The sequence below is a fragment of the Equus caballus genome, chromosome 24 (assembly GCF_041296265.1).
Source record: "Equus caballus isolate H_3958 breed thoroughbred chromosome 24, TB-T2T, whole genome shotgun sequence".
Lineage (NCBI taxonomy): Eukaryota > Metazoa > Chordata > Mammalia > Perissodactyla > Equidae > Equus > Equus caballus.
The window spans coordinates 54,385,797-54,409,657 of NC_091707.1; the positions used below are offsets into that span (position 1 = coordinate 54,385,797).

General features: G+C 42.7%; 2 protein-coding genes across 6 annotated transcripts in view; one reads left to right on the top strand and one right to left on the bottom strand.

The window, feature by feature from the left end:
* The window catches only part of SETD3 (SET domain containing 3, actin N3(tau)-histidine methyltransferase), a 74,657-nt gene extending 71,729 nt beyond the window's left edge, over window positions 1-2,928 (bottom strand). For 2 of the 4 annotated variants that reach the window (XM_023628366.2, XM_014735773.3), the window contains exon 1: window positions 2,715-2,923. The gene's annotated coding sequence lies outside the window, so the exon portion shown is untranslated. Of the gene's footprint in view, window positions 1-2,714 lie in introns of all 4 variants that reach the window. The other 2 variants (XM_005605438.3, XM_070249251.1) reach the window with 2 other exon arrangements.
* Window positions 2,929-3,023: 95 nt separating this feature from the next.
* The window catches only part of CCNK (cyclin K), a 33,707-nt gene continuing 12,869 nt past the window's right edge, over window positions 3,024-23,861 (top strand). Inside the window, exons 1-6 of one of the 2 annotated variants that reach the window (XM_070249252.1) lie at window positions 3,024-3,171; window positions 3,381-3,476; window positions 14,779-15,027; window positions 15,509-15,590; window positions 17,116-17,247; window positions 21,042-21,147. In XM_070249252.1, the coding sequence (XP_070105353.1) occupies window positions 14,831-15,027; window positions 15,509-15,590; window positions 17,116-17,247; window positions 21,042-21,147 (517 nt within the window). In that variant the 5' untranslated portion in view covers window positions 3,024-3,171; window positions 3,381-3,476; window positions 14,779-14,830. Of the gene's footprint in view, window positions 3,172-3,348; window positions 3,477-14,778; window positions 15,028-15,508; window positions 15,591-17,115; window positions 17,248-21,041; window positions 21,148-23,861 lie in introns of both variants that reach the window. The other variant, XM_023628367.2, reaches the window with a different exon arrangement.

The window sequence follows — 23,861 nt, forward strand, 5'->3', positions numbered from 1 at the left end:
CAAGGAATCTTTAGTCTAATACTCTGAATTGGTTAAATATGACTCAGGATGAAGTGATATCTAAGATTAACACTGCTATGACCATAGCAGGAGAAAAAAGGATGCACAGCAAATCAAAATATTCTTCACCGATAAATTAATGGGCCCAAATAAAATACTAGCTAATGGAGAAAACAAATAATTGGCCACAAGCAACTTCCAAAGTAACATAAGAATAAAGATATATTCACTGTTCTGTTAAAACTGTTTAATGCCACAGCAATAAATAACTCTTCTTCCTCTGTGGGCGAACAAAATCTAGGCTCCATTCCCACGACTTGGGTATAAGGAGAGGAAACACACTTGGAACTCTTCCCCCCAAGCCCCAACAGAAGCACCATGCACAGCAGCCAGGGACAGACAAACCAGTTTCTAAAGATAAAAAAACCTTCCAGTGAAAGAGATTCATCAAGCTATACAAAAAAAGATACAGTATTATTAGTTACATTTCTAAAAGCTACTTCAGATTGGTGATAAGAAAAAAGGAGATGATGTAATTCAAACATTTTAAGAGACCTGGAAAGCCTCAAACTAAACTGACATCTAGTAAAGAAGAATGCAAGTAACTCTGAGCCAGGAGGCAAGATTTTTTACTCTATTTTTACTAAAATTCCAAGCAGCACAAACTCTCTACCTGGTTTTCAGTGAATTCAATAATCATCTACTACTGACTATGAGCAGGCCTCTGTTGTGCTAATGTTGACACTTTCCTCTAGCTGTCATCTTGTCAGTCTCTTCTAGATATGAGAGCATCAAGCTTTAAGGAGGCTGTTGTGACTGATTATCAGAGCTCTCAAAACTTAAAGAGTTTCCAATGGTTGAACTTCAGAATGGAAAAATATTTGAGTACAACCTTCAGTTTTCTCAGTCCCCAGTGGCTTCTAAAGCAAAGGTTTAGCCATCATTTAAAACGTGGCCTAAGTTCACCATATAGAAGAGGAACTCCATAACCGTTACTTTCTTATTGACACAAACGAACAGAAACCTTCATTTCTACAGCACATATAGGCAGAAATGTTTTAACTTTCAAGTCCAACATCATTCCTATTCAAGGAAAAAAGCACTGAGAGCTGTCAGCAAATGAGAAGAGATGAGATGCAGCAACCATTTTACTCGTTCAGACTAGTTTCATTTCAGATATTAACTTACAATTTTGAATAAAGAGAGGAAAAGGAGGGCAGACAGGAAAGGGCAGAAGCCTGAAAACCAAAGTTGTTCGGGATCCCAGTAAAGAGGTTGCTCCGTAGCTGTTCGAGAAGTCGGCTTTGCAAACTACTTTCCTGGGCCAGGGAAAAACTCCTTAAATTGCTGGAACTTTACCAAAATGTCGATCACAGCAACCCCGGGGACTCATTTGGTAAGGCAGGACTGCACGAATAGTAGCCTGTATAAACACAATATATTATGGCGCAAGCAAGTCTTGACAAATTTTAACCGTGGAAAGTAAAGCTGCTTCTATTTTGCTACACTCTTCAGTTAAATGCATTCACTTAAAATAGTAAGAAAAACCTGTCCAAGATTATTACTGATTATTTCAGTTTTAAATACCAGTGGGGTCATTTTTGAGAAGAAAAATGGGGAAGAGAGAGGTATCATTTACATACAGCAAAATTCACACTTTTCAGCGTCCAGCACTATGAGTTTTGACAAACGCATATAGCTGTGTAACCACCACCACAACCAAGCTATGGACCGGTCCATCGCTAAAAGATTTAGCTCTTTGGAGGTTCATAAAAATAAAATTAACCTGTAAGCAAACTTTAAAAGTATCTCTGCTTTTGAAACATCCCCTCCTTCATTTGGAAAAGCAAAACAATACCCTCCAAGTGATCCGCAACCTGTCAACACACGGCGGGAGTGAGGCCCCCGCAGCAAGTGGTGCCCGACACTAAGCGGCTCCTTCTCCCCGAGCGCAAAGTGGGAGAGGCGGAGTTGCATCGCCAGGCTGGAGCCACGAGGAGGAAGAGTCGAAGGCCGGAATGACAAACTCCAAAACCCCGAATTCTTCTCCCTACTAGGGCACTGAGCGTGTGGACGACGGCCAGGGTGCGTGGGCAGAAAGATGACCTATTTTCAACGACTGTTTTTATAAGTGGAAAGTGAGGGAGAGAAGCAGGGGCTGGTCCCCGGGCAGCCCGGCGGGCACCTGAGGTTTGGAGAGAGAGGAACATGAAAGCCACACAGCCTTCGCCCAGCCAGCGGCGTGACGGGAGGGAGGGAGGAAGGAAGGAAGCGAGAGCGCGAGCCCGCCGCACGCAGAGCCGAGCCGACCAGCGCGAGGGAGCCGGGCCCGGGCCCCACCCGGTGGGCGCCGAAGGGCTGGGTGCCCCCTGCACCTGCCGCCACCTCCAGGGCAGGCGGAGCGGGGCCGGGAGCGTCGGGCGCCAGGAGGGAACGCGGGGCAGCGGCGAGCGCGCCCGCCCCCAGGGCCGGCGGGCAGAGGCCGAGCGGCGCCCTCCGACCCAGCCGGGCCCCCAGCAGCCGGCCCTCCCCGCCAGGCCCCAGGGCGCACACCGCCCCCCGCGCCCCGGGCTCGGAGCGGCCGGCCGGGTGCGGGCTGGACCTCGGCCGAGGGGCGCCGGCCGGGCCGGGGGGCGGCCTCGCAGCGCTTCGGGGCGGCGGCACGAGTCTGCCCCGCGGGCCGCGCGCGGGGACGGGCCGCCGCCGGCACTCACCTGCCCGCTAGCACCTTCGCGCAGCGGCGGCCGCGGCGCCACACTCCGGCCCGCACCCACCGTCCGCCTCAACCAAGCCCCAGCCGGCGGTGGCGGCGGCGGCGGCAGCGGCGGCAGCGGAGGCCGGACGGGAGGGGCGGGACGGCGGCCGGAGACGGCCCCGCTGCCGCGGCCCAACCCGGCTCCGCCCGCCCCCAGGCCCCGCCCCCGGGCCGCCGCCGCCGCCGCCCATTGGCCCGCGGCTCAGACGCATGGGCGCGGCCCCGCCCCGCCGACCCCCAACCGTTGCGCTCTGGTTCCTCCCCAGCCATTGGGCCTGCGGGCTCCGGGGGTCAGAGCGGCCGGCTCGGCCCCGCCAGCTTCGGGGCCACAATTGGCTAGACTGCGCCCACGCCCGGGCGTTGATTGGAGGACAGGCGCCCCGGCCCCGCCCCTCGTGCCCAAGTTCCGTTAGCAGGTTCGGTTGCTCTCGAATTCTCTCTCGCCCGGGGGGGCGGGACCAACGGGATGGGGCCCCCTCTGGCCAGCCCCTCCTCCTGCCCGCAGCGACCACTGACACTCGGGGAGGAACCGACAGGAGATTGGCGGCTCTTTCCTCTTTTGAGGGCTCTACTTTCTTCTGATTGGTTGACAGGTGCCCCTGTGGTCGCTTCTTTTCTGTCGCAGACGCAGCGCGATGACGTAGTTCACCGACATTCCAGGCCCGAGATGGCCGCCGTGGGCAAGGAGAGACGTTGCTAAGGGGCTTGCCTGCGGAGAGGGGTGAGTGACCCAGGGACCGCGGGCAGCGCCGCTCACCTCCCGAGTACCTGGAGGTCGGAGTAGGGTATGGCCACTTGCCTCACTCCGCTGGCAGAGTCCTTGCCGAATTCCGCCTCCCTCCGCTACTCCCCGGCGCAGATCGAAGTTAGCGGGCGACGGCGGAGCTGCGGGACAGGCTTCAGGAGAGGGTCTGGGGCGCAGGAGCGGGGCAGGGAGGCCGGCCGGACCCTGGAACAGGTAGCGGCGCTCGCAGTGATGGACAGCTAGGGTTCAGGGACTTCCTAGCAGGTGGGGAGAAGGCGCAAGGGTGTCACGCGCGCGCAACCACGGAGTACGCACATCTTCCCAGTTATTTCGCAGTGTGTCGGTCCCAACCGACGCTTCGTTAGATCTGAGAGTTGGGTATTTGTTCCGCATCTGAGGTTCTCAGACTTTGGAGTCTGAAGAGCCATGTAACAAGGGTGGGAGAAGGAATGAGGAAAAGCCACTTCCGCGATTAGATTCGTTCCTGCCGAGACTTTGTCCTTACCGACCCTCTCCTGGGTTGTTTGGTTTGTCGCCAAAGGAAGTGTTCTTTAGAAAGTTGAGGCGTAAGTCTAGAGCCTATCTGAAAGCTCTTAGGGTATCACCAGCACAAAGGATGGTCGGTAACGCTGCCTGAATTTGGATTGCCAGTTAAACGGAGCTTTCGCTAAATCATCTGACGTTAGGAATGTCTTCTGAGAGTAGTTACTTGAGTGTGGCCTTTTATGTTTTTTAGGGTAAACTCGATAATGCTTTTGTATCGCTTTGCAGAGATATCTAGCACAGTGCCTTTCAATCGTAGGTGCTCATTAAAGGTTTGTATGAATGCTGTTGCTAGAATCAAAGCTCTACGGGGAGCTTTGTATCCTCAGCATCTAAAACGTGCGTGACGTTAGCAAGCTCTCTATATTGCTCAATGAAGAATTGATGGATGATGGTAGTGGTGGTATTGCTAGACATTTTGGTTAAGACTGTTGGTGTTCTTAGAATGCTTACCTATTAACTCTTAGATTTATAGTCAAGATTATTTATCCAGGGTTGTTTTATTTTTTCGGTGACTACATTGGTGTCTAATTTTAGGTGGTTTTTTTTTCCTTTTGTCCCCTTTTGATTATGTTGTGATGCATTCAGACATATCAGTTGATTCTCGCATAAAGCATGTTTAACATTTATTCCATTTTGAAAACGTGATTTGCACCAAAAAGCGATAAAGAAACGTTCTAATTATTAACGAGATCCTTAAATTTAAAATGCTGTTTCTAAAATTGATTGTCATAAATTAAAAGGTGATCATAGTTTTGGCCTACAAAATGAACTAGTTCATTTCAGGAGATTATGTTTGAAAGCAATGAGTTCATTGAGTGTCTAGAAGGAAGAAAAATGTCTTCTGTTCTTTTTCTCTAAAACTGGGTAAGGACAAACAAAATCAAGGAATTAAATTCATGGCGGTTGGGTAGATTAGAAGGAATATCTAATTGGGCCAACTCTAATTCGTATTTTTAGGTTCAGATAAATGATATTTCGGAGTACTTGCAGATAAAATTGTAAAATCATTGTTTGAACCTTTTGAGGAATCATAAAATTGCAGTTAATGATAGAAGACCGGAGTCTGGTAAATGTCTCCATTTTTGCAGAGAGCAATTAGATGGCTCTTGGATGCTAGAATTTGTATTAACAAGTTTATCAATCTGTTTTAGAATCTTGTGGGGAGAGCGAAAAGAGGGTTTGTGCATACTTGGGAAAGGAGAGCTGATTCCCTCAAGCCAGCAGAGCTTCAACTAAAAAAAAAAAAAGAAGGCAGGTGACACAAATCATGTTCCCTTTTATAATCTTACTAGGTTAGTGATGGTGTGGGATTGCTGGACATGAAACCATTTAGGTTTCCTTAGGACACTGAACATAATCTCTCTTCCTGTCCTAATAGACACAAGAAGTAAATATATACTGGATAGGGTCTGATTAGATGGATATATCCGTTCGATTTACCAAACCCAAAATGTTGATTAATGGGTTCATGTCAACCTGAAGAGAGGTCTTTAGAGATCTGGTTTTGTCCTTACACTGGTTAGCACTTTTGTATTACCAACTTTAAATATATGAAGCATGCTTCTCAAGTTAATAAATGCACTCAAAACCTGTAGTGATGGTTAGCCAGTATGTTAGATGACACTCAGGATTCAGAGTTCTTAAAGGCTGAAATAATAAACCAAAACAAACAAGTAGTGAATTTGCCAGGAATGATTAAATTTACAAAAACTCAATTATATGTATTTGAGATGAGGAAGACCTGACTTGAAAAAAATGTTTCTGGGATGTAATGTTCCATTTATAGAAGTAAATAGAATCTTCTCCAGATCGAGGGGAGGTAGTATATCTTAGTCTAATGAGAAATTGTGGCTCTGCCATTTACTAGCTGTGTAGATTAGGCAAGTTACGTCATGTCTCTGGCTCCATTTTCTCACTGATAAATTGTGAGGATAAAACAGCATAGCTTGCAGGCGTGCTGCAACTCAGTGGAAACACTGTGGACATGTTGTTGAATACTATAACCTCCCTTCCCCCATGAGCCACACTAATCATATAAAGAGTGCTGTTTTCCCTTTTGACTGCTAGGGTTTGGCAGGGAGGGTCTTGAAACACTAAAGACCATGTTGAGAGACAAACGTTTACCCTGGAGAAGAGAACGGAATGGAAAATTGTCTTCACATATTTGAAAGGCAATGAATTGATGAAGGAAAGGTATTTTCAGAACTAGGTGGGAGCTACAGAGTGCTGAAAGGTAGATTTCATTCCTTCGTTATTCTGTCTCATCTATGTCCCAGATCTAGAGGATGAACAGAACAATCAATAATAAAGATAAAAATCAATAAAAGACTAATACAAGAATTAATGTGAATACCAATTATTCATACCCAGCAATGCTTTGGGCTGCTTTGTAAATTATTAAGGTCCAGTTAATGAAAGTGGGTAAATGAAGGTTAGTAGGTGACCAGATATTACCGTTGCTTAGAGGATATTTCTGTCCTGAGTGAAAAAATTGAGTAGTGACCTTACTATTATTTACGATTTGTAAGTATCCATAATTCTAACTGTTGAAAATGCGTTTAATCTTTCATCATGTGAAATGATACGTCTGAAGCACATTCCTGAAAGATGTTACTGAAATGCCTGAACGTGCTGCGTGTTTATGGAGAGATTTTTACTTTGTGGAGCTCATAAATCTCTCAGGCATTTTCACAGTAATCATGAACTGCTAATGACAAAATTTGTAACTTTAGGGTCTTGTGAAAAAATAAAGAGCAGTAGGGAATAGCACTGAGGCAAGAACTTTTTCAAGAGGATGAATGATTTAGAGGACTGTTTCTATTCTGTTTCTGTACATTTATTTTCACCGTGTTTTGTTCATTCAGCCCCGAAGTCTAAAGGTGCCTACACTAGACTATTAGCGTGGGGTTTGGCCAAATGACAGCAAGGTCAGGCTAGAATATACTTATGATTTATCTGCTTTTGGACTGACATTCTTTTTCATCCCTTTTGAGTCCTAACCCTGTTCCCTGCTCTTCTCCTTTCATCTCAGCAGATGTCTTGACACTCTACTTCCCAGAGAAAATGGAGATACTGTTTTATGATTTGTTTCCTTCCCCTAAAATGATTTTTTAAATATGTTCTCAGACTTTTCCTTCCCTTCTGTCTCAGAGAAAGAACTTCCTTTAAGTGAACTTTTTTGCTATGCTTTTTATTATAGCTTTGGCCAGTTAACCCCTCAGTGGCTTGTTCAGCCTCCTCTAGGGGCTGCTTCCCTTCTGGCTTCCTTCATTCTCCTTGATGCAGAAAAAACAAGAATAACCTGTTTCATAGCCTGTTCATTCCTTAACACCTCTTGTAGTCTTTCTTCTGCCCCAATGAACTTCTGAAAGGGTTCTTCTATTTACATATGTGTATGTATCTGCTTTATTGACATATAATTCACATACCGTACAAATCACTCATTTAAAATGTAAAGTCAATGGTTTTTAGTATATTAAGCGTTGTGTAACCATCACTACACTCAATTTTTAATGTCTCTAACAATTAATGACCAGTTCTAGTAACCTTTCCTTAATTTTTTGTCCTTTAGTTTTTCTTTAGCATTTGTCACTGTTGACTACCACCTCTGGCTTCAGGCTAATATCCCTGGGTTTCTTAAGCAGTTAGGGGTGCGCGTTTCCCCACTTCTTTGGCCATGCCTTCCCTTTCTCTCCTTTGGTGATTTTTCCTGCTTCCTCAAGTTCTTCAGAGTTCTGTCCCCAGAGGCTTTCTTTTTTCACTCTCCATCCCTCTGTCCTTCACTATGACTTTAATTGTCAATGCTATATAGATGAATCCCAAGTAGATAGATTCTTACCAAATTTCAACAGGCCTGTTTTATCTCTCTGATGGATATTTTCACACAAGTGTCTTACAAGTTCTTCAAACCTAATGTTTGTAGAACCAAATTATTCTTTTCCTCCCCCCATCAAAACCAACTCTCTTTGCCATTTTTTGCCTCACAACCAGTTATAATGCCCTCTCTTTCTCCCACTACCGTTGTGTGGGGACAGCCCTCATTTAGGCATTAGTTGAACAGCTGCTATAGTCTCCAAACTGGTCTTCCTTCTGCAAGTCTCTAAACAGCTCCTCCTTGTCACTCTCTCTCTCTTACCATGCTTTATTATTTTTCGTGGCACTTACCACTCCCTGGCAAATACTAATATATTTGTTTCTCTTTGTCTCTGCCACCAGAATGTAAGCTTCTGGTGAGGCAAAGACCTTGCCTCTTTTGTTTCCTGCTGTGTCGTTGTGGCTTGGCTCATAGTAAATGCTCAGAAAATATTTGAATGAATGAGTACATGGAGAACGGTTGGTTAATATATCTTAAAGTAGAGATTCCCAACTAGTGTACCATGAGTAAATTACAGATACTCTAAGGTACTGATTCCCTCAGCTGATTGGCCAGTTGCCTTCTGCTCTACAAGGATGTACATGAATGTTTATTACTATTATTAATAATTAAAAAACAGAAACATTTCAAATATCCATCCACAGTAGAATGAGGATAAATAAATTGCGTTATATTCATAGAGTAGAATATCGTACAACAGAGTTTCTCATCTTCAGTACCATTGACGTTTTGGACCAGTTAATCTCTTGTAGGGGGTTCTGTGCACTGTAGAAATGTTCAGCAGCATTCCTGGCCTCTACCCTCTAGATGCCAGCAGCCTCCTCCCAATTATGACAACCAAAAATGTCTCCAGACATTGCCAAGTGTCCCCTGAGGAGTAAATTCGCTCCTGGTTGAAAACCACTGCTGTGTGGTAAGGAGAATCAATGAATACTGCTTTATGCAGCAGCGAGGAGGAACCCCACAAACATGATATCGAGCAAAAGAAACCAGTTGTAAACGAGAGATACTATATCATTGCACAGTCCTTCAGAAACAGGAAGACTAGTTGATGGAAATAGAGATCAAGACAGTGGTTGTCTTTGGGGGGATAGTGGTTAGGAGAGGAATGAGGAAAATTTCTGGGGTGTTGGTCATATTCTGCTGCTCGACTGGATGGTGTTACACAAGTGCATTCACTGTGAAAATTAATAAACCATATGCTTAAAATTAGTGTATGTTTTCTGGTATGCTGTAATGCAATTAAAAATTGTTTTAATTTATAAAACCGTTACCCACACACAAGCAAGTATTCCCTGGCTGCTGAGAGACTCTGGTCTGGAGGGATAGGAGTCTCCTGGTCTCCTAAGCAGTCTCGTCTGATTTCCCCACCCAACTGTTTAAGTGAAAGAGGAGCACACTGACTGCTTGTTTACTGTGGCCTGCACTGAACACGTTAACCTTTTGCCACCTTTGCTGTGTGCTTCTGTGTTTTAGCTAAACCATTTGAAAGTAAATTGCAGACATCGTGACACTTCACCCCTAAACACTTCGGCCTGAGAATAAAGGCATCCTCCTATGTAACCACAGTATCAATAATATCCCTAAGAAAACTAGCAGTCCCTAATAGCCTCTACAATCCGTATTAAAATTTCCCTGATTGTTCAAAATTTCTTTTATAGTTCATTTTTTGTTTAAACTAGGATCTAGTCAAGATTCACACATTACGTTTGATTGTTATGCCTCTTTAGGCTTTCTTTTTTTTTTTTGAGGTTATGATAGTTTACCACATTGTGAAATTTCAGTTGTACATTATTTGTCAGTCGTCTTGTAGGTGCACCCCTTCACCCTTTGTGCCCACCCCCCATCTCCCTTCTCCCTGGTAACCACTAATCTTTTCCCTTTGTCCATGTGTTGTTTATCTTCCACATATGAGTAGAATCATACAGAGTTTGTCTTTCTCTGTCTGGCTTATTTCACTTAACCCTCAAGGTCCATCCGTATTGTTGTGAATGGGACAATTTTGTCATTTTTTATGGCTGAGTAGTATTCCATTGTGTATATCTATACATATAGATATACACACCGTATCTTCTTTATCTGGTCATCAGTCGAGGGGCACTTAGGTTCCTTCCACGTCTTGGCTATTGTGAATAATGCTGCACTGAACACAGAGGTGCATAAGTCTCTTTGAATTGCTGATTTCAAGTTCTTAGGATAGATACCCAGTAGTGGGATGGCTGGGTCATATGGTATTTCTATTTTTAACTTTTTGAGAAATCTCCATACTGTTTTCCATAGTGGCTGCATCAGTTTGCATTCCCACCAGCAGTGTATGAGGGTTCCCTTCTCTCCACACCCTCTCCAACATTTGTTCTTTTTTGTCTTGGTAATTATAGCCATTCTAACGAGTGTAAGGTGATATCTTAATGTAGTTTTGATTTGCATTTCCCTCATGATCAGTGATGATGAGCATCTTTTCATGTGCCTATTGGCCATCCGTATATCTTCTTTGGAGAAATGTCTGTTCATATCCCCAGCCCATTTTTTGATCAGGTTGTTTGATTTTTTTGTTGTTGAGTTATGTGAGTTCTTTATATATTCTTTAGTCTTTTTTTTTTTTTTTTTGAGGAAGATTACCCCTGAACTAACTACTGCCAATTCTCCTCTTTTTGCTGAGGAAGACTGGCCCTGAGCTAACATCCATGCCCATCTTCCTCTACTTTATATGTGGGACTCCTACCACAGCATGGCGTGCCAAGAGGTGCCATGTCCGTACCCAGGATCTGAACCAGCGAACCCCAGGCCGCCGAAGCGGAACATGCACACTTAACCACTGCGCCACCGGGCTGGCCCCTTGTTTAGTCTTTTTAAATGCAGGACAGTTCCTCCCATCTTTTTGGTTTTTTCATGACATTGACTTTTTGGAAGAGACCAGGTCAGTTGTCTTATAAGAGTGTTGGGCTTTCTGGATGTGACTTATAATTTCCTTGTTGTGCCATTTAACTTGTTCTTCTACCCCCAGTATTTACTATAAACTGGAAGTTAGGTCTAGAGGCTTGGTTGGATTTAGGTTAAACATTTTCTGGGTAAGGATACTACATAGGTGGTTGATACTTATTTCGTATTGCATCACGTCAGGAGACACATAATGGCAAGTTTTCACCCTATTAGTGATGCTAAGTTTGATAATTTTTGTTAAGGTAAAGGTACTTTTTTCATAATAATTATTACCAGTGCTTCAAAGTGGATTCATTTTATATATATATTTTTAAATATTACTGTGGACTTGTGGATTGTTTATTCACTCTTTACAATCAATCATAGTCATTTTCTTTTTAATATTCAAATTCCCTGGATTTGTCCAGCAGTAGTCCATGCTGGCTCCTGTGTCTTTTTTTTGGCAAGGAAGATTGGCCCTGAGCTAACATCTGTTGCCAGTCTTCCTCTATTTTATAAGGGATGCCGCCAAAGCATGGCTTGACGAGCAGTGCTAGGTCTGTGCCCAGGATCCAAACCTGCGAACCCTGGGCCACCAAAGCAGAGTGTGTAAACTTAACCACTACGCCATAGGGCCAGCCCCTCCTGTGTCTTTTGATAAGCTTCCATTCGTCTGAGCCTATCCCAGACTGGAGAGGAGACGTGGTTCCTTTTAGAGGGTAGTGGTGTTGAAAACTAAGATTTGGGTACTAGATATGTTCCTCATTATAGACGCGTTATGCTTCCCAGTACTTGAAGTGGACAGAGCTGGGATCTATACGTATATATTTTTAACTATGATTTGTTTTGATATTTTCAATTAAAATTTAACATTACAGGTTTTTCCTTAACCTTTGATCCTGTACATATATATGTTTCCTTTGCACTGAAAATCTTGATTCCTAATCACATTAACATTTATATATTTGCTTTATCCTACAATATACAAAAAAATGTTTGACAATTACCATATTAATGCTACTACTAACAGTGCATTACTCAAGAGGTTTAAGATTTCTTTGCAGTTCTTTTTGTCGTTAGGGTATATCTCCCTCAGACCGGACAAGATCAGAAATTACGTACAGTGATTTTCCGTGTGGTTATGTTGCCTGTTTAGTGTACACTAGGTTTACTTTGAGTTTTAGGATTTGCTTTTTTCTTTTTAGTTCAGTTCATGAGTATGTTAAATATTTACATGATTCAAGAGTCAAAGTTACAAAAGGACTCAGGAGTCAATCAAATCATAAAATAAATACTGATGAGTCTGTACTAATATAAATAAATGGTTGAATAAATAAATAAATGAGGGAGAAGGAACAATCTTTCTTACAAAAGAATTCCAAATAATGTTGAAGGAAGGAAGAAAATAGGAAATCCCCATTACAATACTACAATAATAATTGTTGCAGGCAAGATTCTCAGATGGATGCTAAAATTAATGGGCAAAATTTTAAGGAGAAACAAGTACTTTGCATAGTATTTTGCACTGCAAAATATTTCCCTGCAATACTAATTACTGTGGTCGTTTTAACATATGTCCACACCTTCTTTGATACTTCTCCTTCCCATGAGTATGGACTGGACCTCATGACTCACTTCTAAGGAATAATAGAAAATGAAAAGGGAGAAATAGTAACTTACAGTGAGAAACTTGGCAAACCCCATCTTGACCAAATGATCATGGTTAATGTCAACAGTAAGAAGTCATTCTGATATCACCTACCCCCTGATGTGATATGATGAGAAGGGCACTTCGCCTCTGTGGCATTCTTCTCAAAACTCCAGTCTGTTCATGGGAATACATCAGACAAACCTAAATCAGAGACGTTTGAACTACCTAGTACTCTGCAAAACTGGCAAGGTCATCAAAAACAAGGAGAGACTGAGAAACTATTAGGTATTAGAAGGTACTAAGAAAATATGACAACTAAATGCAGTGTAGCATCCTGGAATAGATCATGAAACAGAAAAGAGACTTTTGAGAAAACTCAAAATCTGAGTCAAGGCTATAGGTTAGTTAATAATGTACCAAAATTAATTTCTTAGTTTTGGTAAGTGTACCATGTTTATATAAGATGTAAACATTAGAGGGAGCTGGGTGAAGGGTATACAAAACTCTCTATACCAGCTTTACAACTCTTCTGTTAAATCTATAGTTATTTTAAAATAAAAGATTTTTTTAAAAGTCAAAGCTACATAGCAAGATACATTCAGCGAAGTATTGTTCCTGTCCCTGTCCTTTCCTTCCTACTCTCCCCCATTCCCTTTTGGTAACCATTTCTTTTATTAGTTCTTAAAAAATAGAGATGTCTATTTTTATTTCCAGTCTTTTCTTAAGTAAATACTGACATACTGTTTACACTATCCTGCGTCTTGCTGATCCTGGAAATGTCTCCATCACCAGTACTTAAGAGATCTTTCTCCGTCTCTTTAATATCTGCATCGTACACCATTTATGTTAATATACCGTATTTTATTCAACCAGTGCCCTATTGATGGACATATGAGTTGTTTACAGTTTTTGGTGTTATAAATAAGACTTTAGGAAATAATCTTGGTTGTACACTGTTACATACTTGTGATGGTATTTTCAAAGTAGATTCTTAGAAGTGGGATTGGTAAATCAAAGAGCAAATGCATCTGTAGTTTTGTTATATATTGCCAAATTCCCCTCTGTGAGAGTGGTTCCATTTTGTACTCCCACCAGCAACATATGAGATTACCTGCTCCTCCCTGGCCTTGCCAGTACAGTGTAGGGTCAAACTTTGGGACTTTTCGCCTGCTGATAGGTGAGAAATGATATCTCAGGATGACATCTAACTATGAACTCTTCGTATTTACTGAGCTTCTGATTATGAACTCTTCATATTTACTGAGGCTTTAGTTAACTGCTCTCCCCTCCACCCCCAACCGTTGCCCAATGCACAATTTAAGAAGTTTGCCTTTCTCCAGGTACTTAATTTGTTTTGTTGGAGGAAAGATCCGATTTTCTTTAGAGCTCCCAAGTGCAAAAAGGAAGAGAGCACTCCGTCCTGCCAGGGCACCAGAAGTGAAGCAGGCACACAGGGAAAGTTAGGCTTCCAGATTAACTGATGGCCCTGGCCCACAGGCTGGCCACTGAACTGCTGTTTTCTTGCTAACCAGACCCACGTGGTTCGAGCTGCGTCTTTTAGAACCCTTTTGTTGCCTTACTTGAAAATTTCTGCTCTCTGATCCAGTCTGCAGTTTACATGTTACAGTGGCCTCCAGATGAGAGGTCTTGTTTTTTGTTTTCTTTTCTCAACATGGAGCTTTTAGAGAATCTCTTTATTCTGAATGAAACAGAAGAGGATGAGAATGCAAGAAAATTTTAAAGGAACACCTTCCTTCCCTTGTGAACCCACTCCCCCCAAATCACTACCTCGTACCTTATTCATATGGCTCAATTCAGTGACTTAGGCAGATGGGAATGCGTCCAATCTGGTGGCTTTTCTAAGTCAAAGTAGCTAAGTGAAATCAAGTAAACTCAAAAAGGGAATATTTGATTGGATGCTGGCTGGAAGATATGGATAATTTTGGAGCATAAATCTTTTTAGGGGGTCAGGACAGGCCTGGGTTTTAACTGAGGCATGGAATCTAGTCCAGCATGAGGGACGTGAGTCTAGTGAAGAAAGGCGGAAAGGAGAGTGAGATGGAAATGCTGTTCCTTTTACTACCATGGAATGTGGGACTTAGACGCTAGGTCAGCCAGGCTTTGGAGGTGAGCCTGGGCTTCTAACTGCGAATCGGTAGTGTTGCTTCTGTGGGAAATTTTGATCCAAAATCAGGTAGAATCTGTGATTCTGGATTGTTTATGATGATTGGGATTGATTAATGTGGAGTATCCCTTTCCAACTTTGCTGCTGCTTCTCTTTCTCTTAGGATTCTAACATTTTCAGAAAATCTTTTGGAAAGAACAAGTCCACTTCAATAAATGAAGGAAAATAAAGAAAATTCAAGCCCTTCAGTAACCTCAGCAAACCTGGACCACACAAAACCATGTTGGTACTGGGATAAAAAAGACTTGGCTCATACACCTTCGCAACTGGAAGGACTTGATCCAGCCACTGAGGCCCGGTACCGCCGAGAGGGGGCTCGCTTCATCTTTGATGTGGGCACGCGTTTGGGACTGTATCCTGAGTCTCCTTGGAGTCTGTTACAGATAGGCTCCCACCCCCCAAGAATTAAATTAGATGCTATAGACAAAATAATATTGCTGTGTTAAAATGGCTCTTAAATGTCTTTGTTATTTAAATGTTATTTCTGATTTACTTGACTCTTCAGGGGTTGTCTATTTCCTGTTTATCGTTTAAATGTGTAAACTTAGCCACTGAGCAAGTGGCCACCAGGAGGAAAATGAGCACACAGTGATCACAGTGGAAGTGTTCCTACAGGATGGCGAAGCCTTGCCTTGTTAAAAACATAAACTTCAACTTACTAGTTCTTGTACCAGAATCCTCACACCCTGAGATTCCCACTGCCTGCTTCGCCACTGGTAGTGTATACTTTCCCGCTGATTTTGTTATTATTGTTTGTCTTTATTGTTTTCCACATTTAACTAAGAACGTAACTTGTAAAAATTCTTGGCTAAAGTCCTTAACCAGAACAACAGACACTATGATACCCTGGCAACTGGAATAATTTATTTTCATCGTTTCTATATGTTTCATTCCTTCAAGCAATTCCCAAGATATGTAAGTGTTTGAATTTTATCATAATTCTCTATGACGTGTTATTATTTCCATGCAGTTTAGTGGCCTGATTGTAGTCTTTTTATTATATTTTCCAGAAAGTATTTATTTTTATGTGCGACAAACTATATATAAACAAAATCAGGTTTTGAACTTTACGTTTATCCAATTAACTGTATTTAAATTTGTTTTAATTTAGGCCAATAGGGACCATAATCATATTGTACTTTGTGTGAAAGTTTGCTTCCTTGTTACTTTTAACAAGATAAATGTGAGCTTGTAATTGAACCCAACAAAGGCCAAGATGAAATAGAAATTGTTTGTGCCGTACCACTGATTCTTCAGTTACGTCTTAAATATGTACCATGTCTTATGCCCTATGGTAGGTTCAGACAAGGAACTTGCCTCGAGTAGCTTTCAGTCCAGGATAGATGGTATGACATGTACGAAACACATGGTAAAGAGTGAGGCCATAGGAAAGGTACAGAGGAAGGCTGTCGCGTTCAAGGGAGAGACTAATCTATCTTGGAGAGATGAGGAGAAATGCTAGGGAGGAGGAGCCAGCCGTAAGTTACGCCTTGACTATAAGTAAAGCTTAGACTACTGAGATGGGATGGAGCAGTGTTCCCACCAGAAGCTAGCGTGAGCAGAAACTCGGGGGAGCATGCAGAGCAGTGTCAGCCCAGCCAGGCGGTCTGTTTGGCTGGAAGGGAATGGTGGAACCAGGTGGAAAGGTAGACTGGATCAGACCATAGTAAGCTTTGAATGCCAGGCTAGGGAAATTTGACTTTAATAGGTAAACTGTGAAGTGACTGAAGGGTTTCATGAAGCTGACAGAATTAGACTTAACGGGATGTTAATCTATTGGGAGTCCTTCCTTTTGCTAAGACTACTTAGTTTTGTGTGCCTGTCTTCCTCACTAGTTTGTGAAGTTCTAGAGAAAGGAGACTGTCAGAATCGGCTTTGTACCCCTGGCCCAGTGTCTGACGTCTGACTTGATCAGGATTGTGTGGAGGGGGGCATGCAGGAGAGATTGGAGTGGGCAGAGCAAAGCTGAAGCTAGAGCGGTGAGAAGAGCTCCGTAAGTTCGGAACTGGACTAAGAGCTAGGCAGCTGGAGGGAAAGGAAGGACAGTGCGGGCAGTGGTGTGGAGACACATCCCGGGGACAGGCAGTTAGTGGTGCTCCTTTTCTGGAGCAGAGCTCTCTGTTCAGGGAGTCATTGTCATTAAGATTGCAGTGTAAAGAGAAAATTGGCTTCTGTGAGTTTTTTCCTTTCTGGCATCTACTTTGTTTATATGATATTTTCTTCAGAAAATTAAAATAATTTATGAAGCCAAATTAGGGGGAGGAGTGTTTATGTATGTGAAATTTCCTTCAAGCTTTTAGAGTGTCAGAGTATCTGTGAGTCAGAAAGAGGAAGGTAGGAGAATGAGGGGGACCAGTTGATTGTGAAGGCCAAAGTCCCTGCTTCGGTTTCTCTGTGAGCTCTGATAACAGTCCCTCAGGAGCTTTTGTCTCCCTTTTAGGTGACAGGAGCTTGTTGTCTCTTTCTGGCTGGGAAAGTAGAAGAAACGCCAAAGAAATGTAAAGATATCATCAAAACAGCTCGTAGTTTATTAAATGATGTGCAATTCGGCCAGTTTGGAGACGACCCAAAGGTAAGAATTGTAACTTCCTGTCTTGAAATCTTGATTCTTAATCGTAGCGTAATGATAGAGTTCCTCATGTCGACAGTGTCTGTGGCCCCTCTATCTGCCAGTCCCCTGAGTCCCTAAGAGGGCCTTGTGCAGAAGGTCCCCTTCCTTGCTTCTGTGAGAGAGGAGCAGATAATGTAGTCTGCACTTAGGTAGCACTTGCTAATGTGTCAAGCCATGTTCTGAGCACTTTAGGGGCCATGGCACATTTAATGGATATGTGCAAAAATCCTTTCATTGCCATTAGACCCAGAAGCAATTTGGCTTCTTAGGTCCAGCAGTGATGGCAGGGCCACATCTCCAGCTAGCTTCTGGGTAGACAGAAAGTACAGATACTGTATGTACATGTACTTGTGTTTGCATATGCTGTGTGTCTTTTGCTTCCCAGGAATGTTGGAAAGTATTAACATTTGCAGCATTGATGTTGGTCGCAACATCCATACTGTCCCTTCCCCACAACCCCTGCCAATGTCAGGAGATGGTGCTAAAATAATTGTACGCATGCTTTTATCATGTTCTAAAAAGACCACTTTCCAGAACCAGTGGCAGCTTTCCTTTACCCCCATTCTTGTCCAGGTCCCCCCATTGTAACCCTTATAGCACAGTTAATTATCCTTCATTACGTTTATCACAAATTATAATTCGATAATTTTAATTAAATAATCACACAAAGAACTCTCATTTTCTCGGCTGTAAGATATGTGAGAGCAAAGACCATGTCTGTCTTGTCTGGTACAGTGCCTGGACAGAGTAGGCATTCAGCAGATACTTGTTGAATAAATGACAAACTAATGTTATGGGGAGAAGCTCAAAATCACAGTTAGAGCAAAGCTAATCAAGACAAGGAGGTTCTGCACTGGGTCATGGTCTTGTTTTTCCTAGCTAATTTATGTCGTCTCCCACAATAGTTACCCTCTCTCTGCCAAGCCGTATTTGTATGTGTGTACTTAAAATGTGTGTTCGTTTTCCTCCTTGCTTTGAGGTGTTAACAGGCCCAGAATTATGGCTGTAATTAATATCAATACTTCATAAGTATTGTCAGTGTGGGTAACTCTGTCCCTTGAACTTATTTATAAATTCATTCACCTGTTTATAAGAATGCGAACCTATTAGGAATTCACACCAACAGTGATCAAAAATGCAATTTTATAAAAGTAATGTAACCATCAGATAATGTTTTCGATGCCTGTGGATATTTGATTTGTGCAGAGCAGGGAGGCAGTTCTAGGAGCATGTCGTAGTTTCGTCAGGTCTTGGTCACGGGGTGGACGGACCTTGTGGCTGATTAGCTGTGGTTACCGCTAAGGCATTGCAGAGGTCCGGAAGGCTGCAGCACAAGGGCACGTGGCAGCAGCTGGTGTGTGCTGTCACAGGTGCCTTAGAGAAGTCCCCTTTTACCTTCAGCCACTACCCACTGTGCCATCACATCAGGAAGCTGAGGCCCGGCGCAGGCGCAGTGAGGCAGAAGTCCTGCAGCTCCCATGCCCAGAAGAGAGGAAGCGGGAGGGCCGTGCTCATCACGCTGAGACCAGGGCCCAGCCTGGCCGAGCGGGCAAAGGGCCTTTGCACTCTGCCTGCCTCTCAATTTCCTGTGCAGTCTCCTCAGACGTGATCTGGGGTTTTGGGCCCGAGGGAACGGCCCCTGGATCTGGGAGCAGTGAAGACACTGTGGAGGACATTTTCCTTGGCCAAGATGAGAGCAGGGCTGTTATTTTGAGGAGGCAATATAAGCAATTAGGAAAAATAAGATTGTGAATCACGTGGAACATTTTTGCCTTGATTAGCTTTACTTTAACGTACAGTTCCCCCCATTATATTAATTTCTCATGTGTTCAACAATTTGTTCCAGCCGCTGTGTTAGGTACTAGGCATAAAACAGGTAGCAAAACAGACATGGCCTTTACTCTCATGAATTTAACAGTTGAGTGGTGGGATAGATTTTAATAAAATAATCATATAACTATCTGATTATGAGCTGTGATAAATGCTATAAAAGATTACTTAAAGATCAATGAGGGCATTCAACCTGGGAACCCAGCCAAGTCCCCCAGACAGGGAGTGTGGGGCTGAGGGAAACTTCCCTGAGGAATGGTGTTGGCACACAGACCTATAATTACCACATTACTTGAATATTTGAAACACAAATGGAAGGCAGGCCTTGGGCTATCTTGTGATATATGGACTATAGCCTGGCACACTTGGTAGAAGATTGTTTCTAAAATTAGAAGATACATTGAAGTTTATTGGAAACAGGTGGTGACAAAAGCAGGAGGAAAAAAAAAAATCTTAGCAGAATTTTTTAATGCTGTGTGAAAGTTCCTAAGATTTTCAAGAGGTTTCCTGAGAGAAAGCCTGGGAAACTAGGGTAGGAAAGCCTTAGTGCTACCATGCCATTTGGAATAAGTCGTGATAGTCTCTCTATTCCGTGAAGTAATGCCAGACTTCAAAGTGAAAGTTACCCACACTCTTCTCTTCCCGGAGTTAATGGATTTATGCAACTGTGTTAATGATGAGATTTTCAATCCTCTACAAAGCCCTTTCTTCTCTGATGCAAACAAGGGAGTCTCCCTCATTGTTCTTCCCGCACAGAGTGGATTGTATTTTACATTGTCCCTAAGAACTGGATGTAGTCAGGCTGTGCAGAGGTTCAATTCAAGAAGTATGTATTATGTACAATAACTGGTTGTTAGAAAGTATAATAAAAGAGGAGACTCCATTTACAGCAGCGATAGTAAAATAAAATAACCAGGAATAAACCTTATAAGAAATTTGTGGAAACCACATTGGGGTGGAAAGGGAGGAACTTTCAAACTACTGAAGGACTAAAAAGAATACTTTAATTAATTAAGTTTTTCATAGGAAGATTCAATGTAATTAAAAATGTCCATTTCCCTTAGTTATTCTGTAAATTCATTGAGTTCCCAATCAGAACATCATCAGCTTTCATTTTTTCTAGAATGACACTAAGTAAAATGATAGGAAAATTCAGGTGGGGAGGGGAACATGCAAAAGCAAGAAACTGTTTGAAGAAGAGGAGTAATCATTGAGCTGCCCTCCAAATGTTAAACCCCTTTGATCCTGGCGCACAAGGAGACAGACGGAGAAGCTTTCAGTGTGTGTGTGTGCATAGGTGGTTTAGGATGTGGGTTAAAATGAGAAAATGATTCGTTCAGTAAATGACGTTGGGGCAGCTTATTGCAGATAGATGAAAGATTTACAAACAAAAATGAAGTGCCCCCATTCATACACTCGCTATATATACATATATATGTGTGTGTAGATAGATAGATATTTTTTCCAACTGATACAACTCTGTATTCGAGTTTGCATGAAGCTGCCATTATCATAATCTCTTTCTTGCTTAAAGTTTTCCATGTAAATTCCTAAAGGATTGCGTTTTTTTAATGGAGCTCTGGAAAGAAACTACAGTTCAGTTCCGTTATCTATAACATAAAGGACTCTTTTGTAAAGACGGACTCATGCATGGAAAGTAGTAACACTTCTAAGACTGTTTATTTTGTTGCCACTATTTTTTAAAAATTAACTGATTTTTTCGTCTTCCTACTTTTAGTTGTATCAGAATTTACCATTGTCCCTGAGCATATGAAAAGCCTAAGCGGGAAAGAGGAGAAAAGGAACACAAAATAGTTGCTAAAATATAACTTGAAGAGAGAATAAATGGGAAACCTCACTTTTTTAATGCTGTTTCAGACCTGTGATTGAAATGACTACCCCACCATTTGTTATTTCATTTTTAGGAAGAAGTAATGGTTCTGGAGAGAATCTTACTACAGACCATAAAGTTTGATTTGCAGGTGGAACATCCATACCAGTTCCTACTCAAGTATGCAAAACAACTCAAAGGTAAAGGGGAAAAGTTATTTAAAGCACTGTTTCATTCTGAAATCAAATCTTTGTAATAATTTGCTGACACTCAGATTATGCTCCTCACAAGAGGAAAGCAGAAAGCCTGGCATGTGAAGTACCCAGGACATAGCTGGCCCAATAATTCAATACTGTAGCCGTTAGTACTGTTTCCTTTTATGTATAAACAGATTCTGTCATCCAGTGGCCAAGTGATACGAGGCAGGAAAATGAGTCAGATTTTTTAAATAGCCTAATAAAATGAGCCTGGGACAGCAGACAAAACTCTCTGTCTGCCGGTAGCAGAGGGGCCACGCTGAGCATTCAGAGCTCCCGGCAGAGGCCCGGAGAGAAGCCCAGAGGGCGGGGCGACCCCCAGCTGCCGTTGCCCACCCGGTGAGGCTAGGGATTGCCAGAGATCTCGGAGAGGACTGGGGCTGGAGAGAGTTCCAGAGACCCAGCTTAGTAGCCTAGGGGGAAACCCTACAGGCTCACAGAAGCCTTAGGGAAAGCCTCTTCACAGCACCAGTAGAAGGCACCCAGCCGCCAGCCACAAGGCTGGAAGACCCCAGGGCAAAAGCAGCATAGCTAGGTGTACTAACCACAGACTGTAGAAGATGCCAATAGCTCTCCTGCGACCCATAGAGGACAAGTGAGATTTGGTGGGTGCCGACAGCAACGGAGCGACAAATATAAGTGATCCCACCCCTGGCCGCTGGAAAAGCCCATAACACCGTTGCAGACCCCAAGGAGAGAGCGCATCTAGGTGGGCAACAACAGTAGGCACCTGCAGCCTGAAGCCCCCCGTGACGGCCCCCACGGCAGAGGAGGGAATCCAAAGGGCCACTGTGGCTACGAAGAGGGGCCCAGGCCCAGTTAGCAACTACGGACAGGGTTCCTGGTTGGTGAAGTATAAACAGCTGCTCCCCCCACCGCAGCAGCTGAAACAAGTGAAAGGAGCAACTAAACTCTATCTCCATGCGGAGGCACAAATCAACATCATCAAGCAATATGAAAAAATACATTAAATCTCCAGAACAGAAAGAAAGTAACAAATACACAGAAAACAATCCCAAAGAAAATGAGATATATAACCTAAATGATGATGACTTCAAAACAGCCATCATTAAAATACTCACTGAGTTAAGAGAGAATTCTGACCGACAACTCAACGAGTTCAGGAGCTATGTCACAAAAGAGTTTGATACGATAAAGAAGAACCAAACAGAAATATTGGAAATGAAGAACACAATAGAGGAGATTAAGAAAAATCTAGATGCTCTGAACAGTAGGGCCGATAATATGGAGGAAAGAATTAGCAATTTGGAAGATGGCAATATAGAATTGTTGCAGGCAGAGGAGGAGAGAGAAGCAAGACTTAAAAGAAATGAAGAAACTCTCCGAGAATTATCAGACACAATTAGGAGATGCAACGTAAGGATTATAGGTATACCAGAGGGAGAAGAGAAGGAGAAAGGGGCAGAAAACCTATTCAAAGAAATAATGGCTGAGAACTTCCCAAATCTGGTGAGGGAGATGGATCTTCAGGTGACAGAAGCCAATAGATCTCCAAACTTTATCAATGCAAGAAGACCAACTCCACGGCATATAGTAGTGAAGCTAGCAAAAGTCAACGACAAGGAGAAAATATTAAGGACAGCCAGGCAAAAGAAACTAACCTACAAAGGAACCCCCATCAGGCTATCAGCAGATTTCTCAGCAGAAACTTTACAGGCTAGAAGAGAGTGGAATGATATATTCAAAAATCTGAAGGACAAAAACCTACAGCCGAGAATTCTCTACCCAGCGAAAATATCCTTCAAATACGATGGAGAAATAAAAACTTTCCCAGATAAACAAAAATTAAGGGAGTTCATTGCCACAAAACCTCCTCTTCAGGAAATCCTCAGGAAAACCCTCATTCCTGAAAAATCCAAAAAAGGAAAGGGGCTACAAAACCAAGAGCAGAGGAGATAAGTAGAAGGACAACAACAGAGAGTAGCAGCTCTACATCAGAACAGATTAAACCATGGGACGAGAAACAAAGGAAACTGAAGAAAACCGGAAAACAAGACACAAAATGGTAGTGGTAGGCCCCCACGTCTCAATAATCACTCTAAATGTAAATGGATTGAACTCCCCAATCAAAAGACACAGAGTGGCAGGATGGATCAAAGAACAAGATCCAACAATATGCTGCCTCCAGGAAACACACCTCAGCCCCAAAGACAAACACAGACTCAGAGTGAAGGGATGGAGAACAATACTCCAAGCTAACAATGAACAAAAGAAAGCAGGTGTCGCTATACTAATATCAGACAAGGTAGATTTCAAAGCAAAACAGATAAAGAAAGACAAAGAGGGACAGTATATAATGATAAAAGGGACTCTCCACCAAGAAGACATAACACTTATAAATATATACGCACCAAACACAGGAGCACCAAAATTTGTAAAGCAACTCTTAATAGAACTAAAAGAAGACATCAACAACAATACAATAATAGTAGGGGACCTCAACACACCATTAACACCAATGGACAGAACATCCAGACAGAAAATCAACAAGGAAATAATAGAATTAAATGAAAAATTAGACCAGATGGACTTAATAGATATATATAGAACACTTCATCCAAAAACAGCAGGCTACACATTCTTCTCAAGTGCACATGGAACATTCTCAAGGATTGACCATATTTTGGGAACCAAAG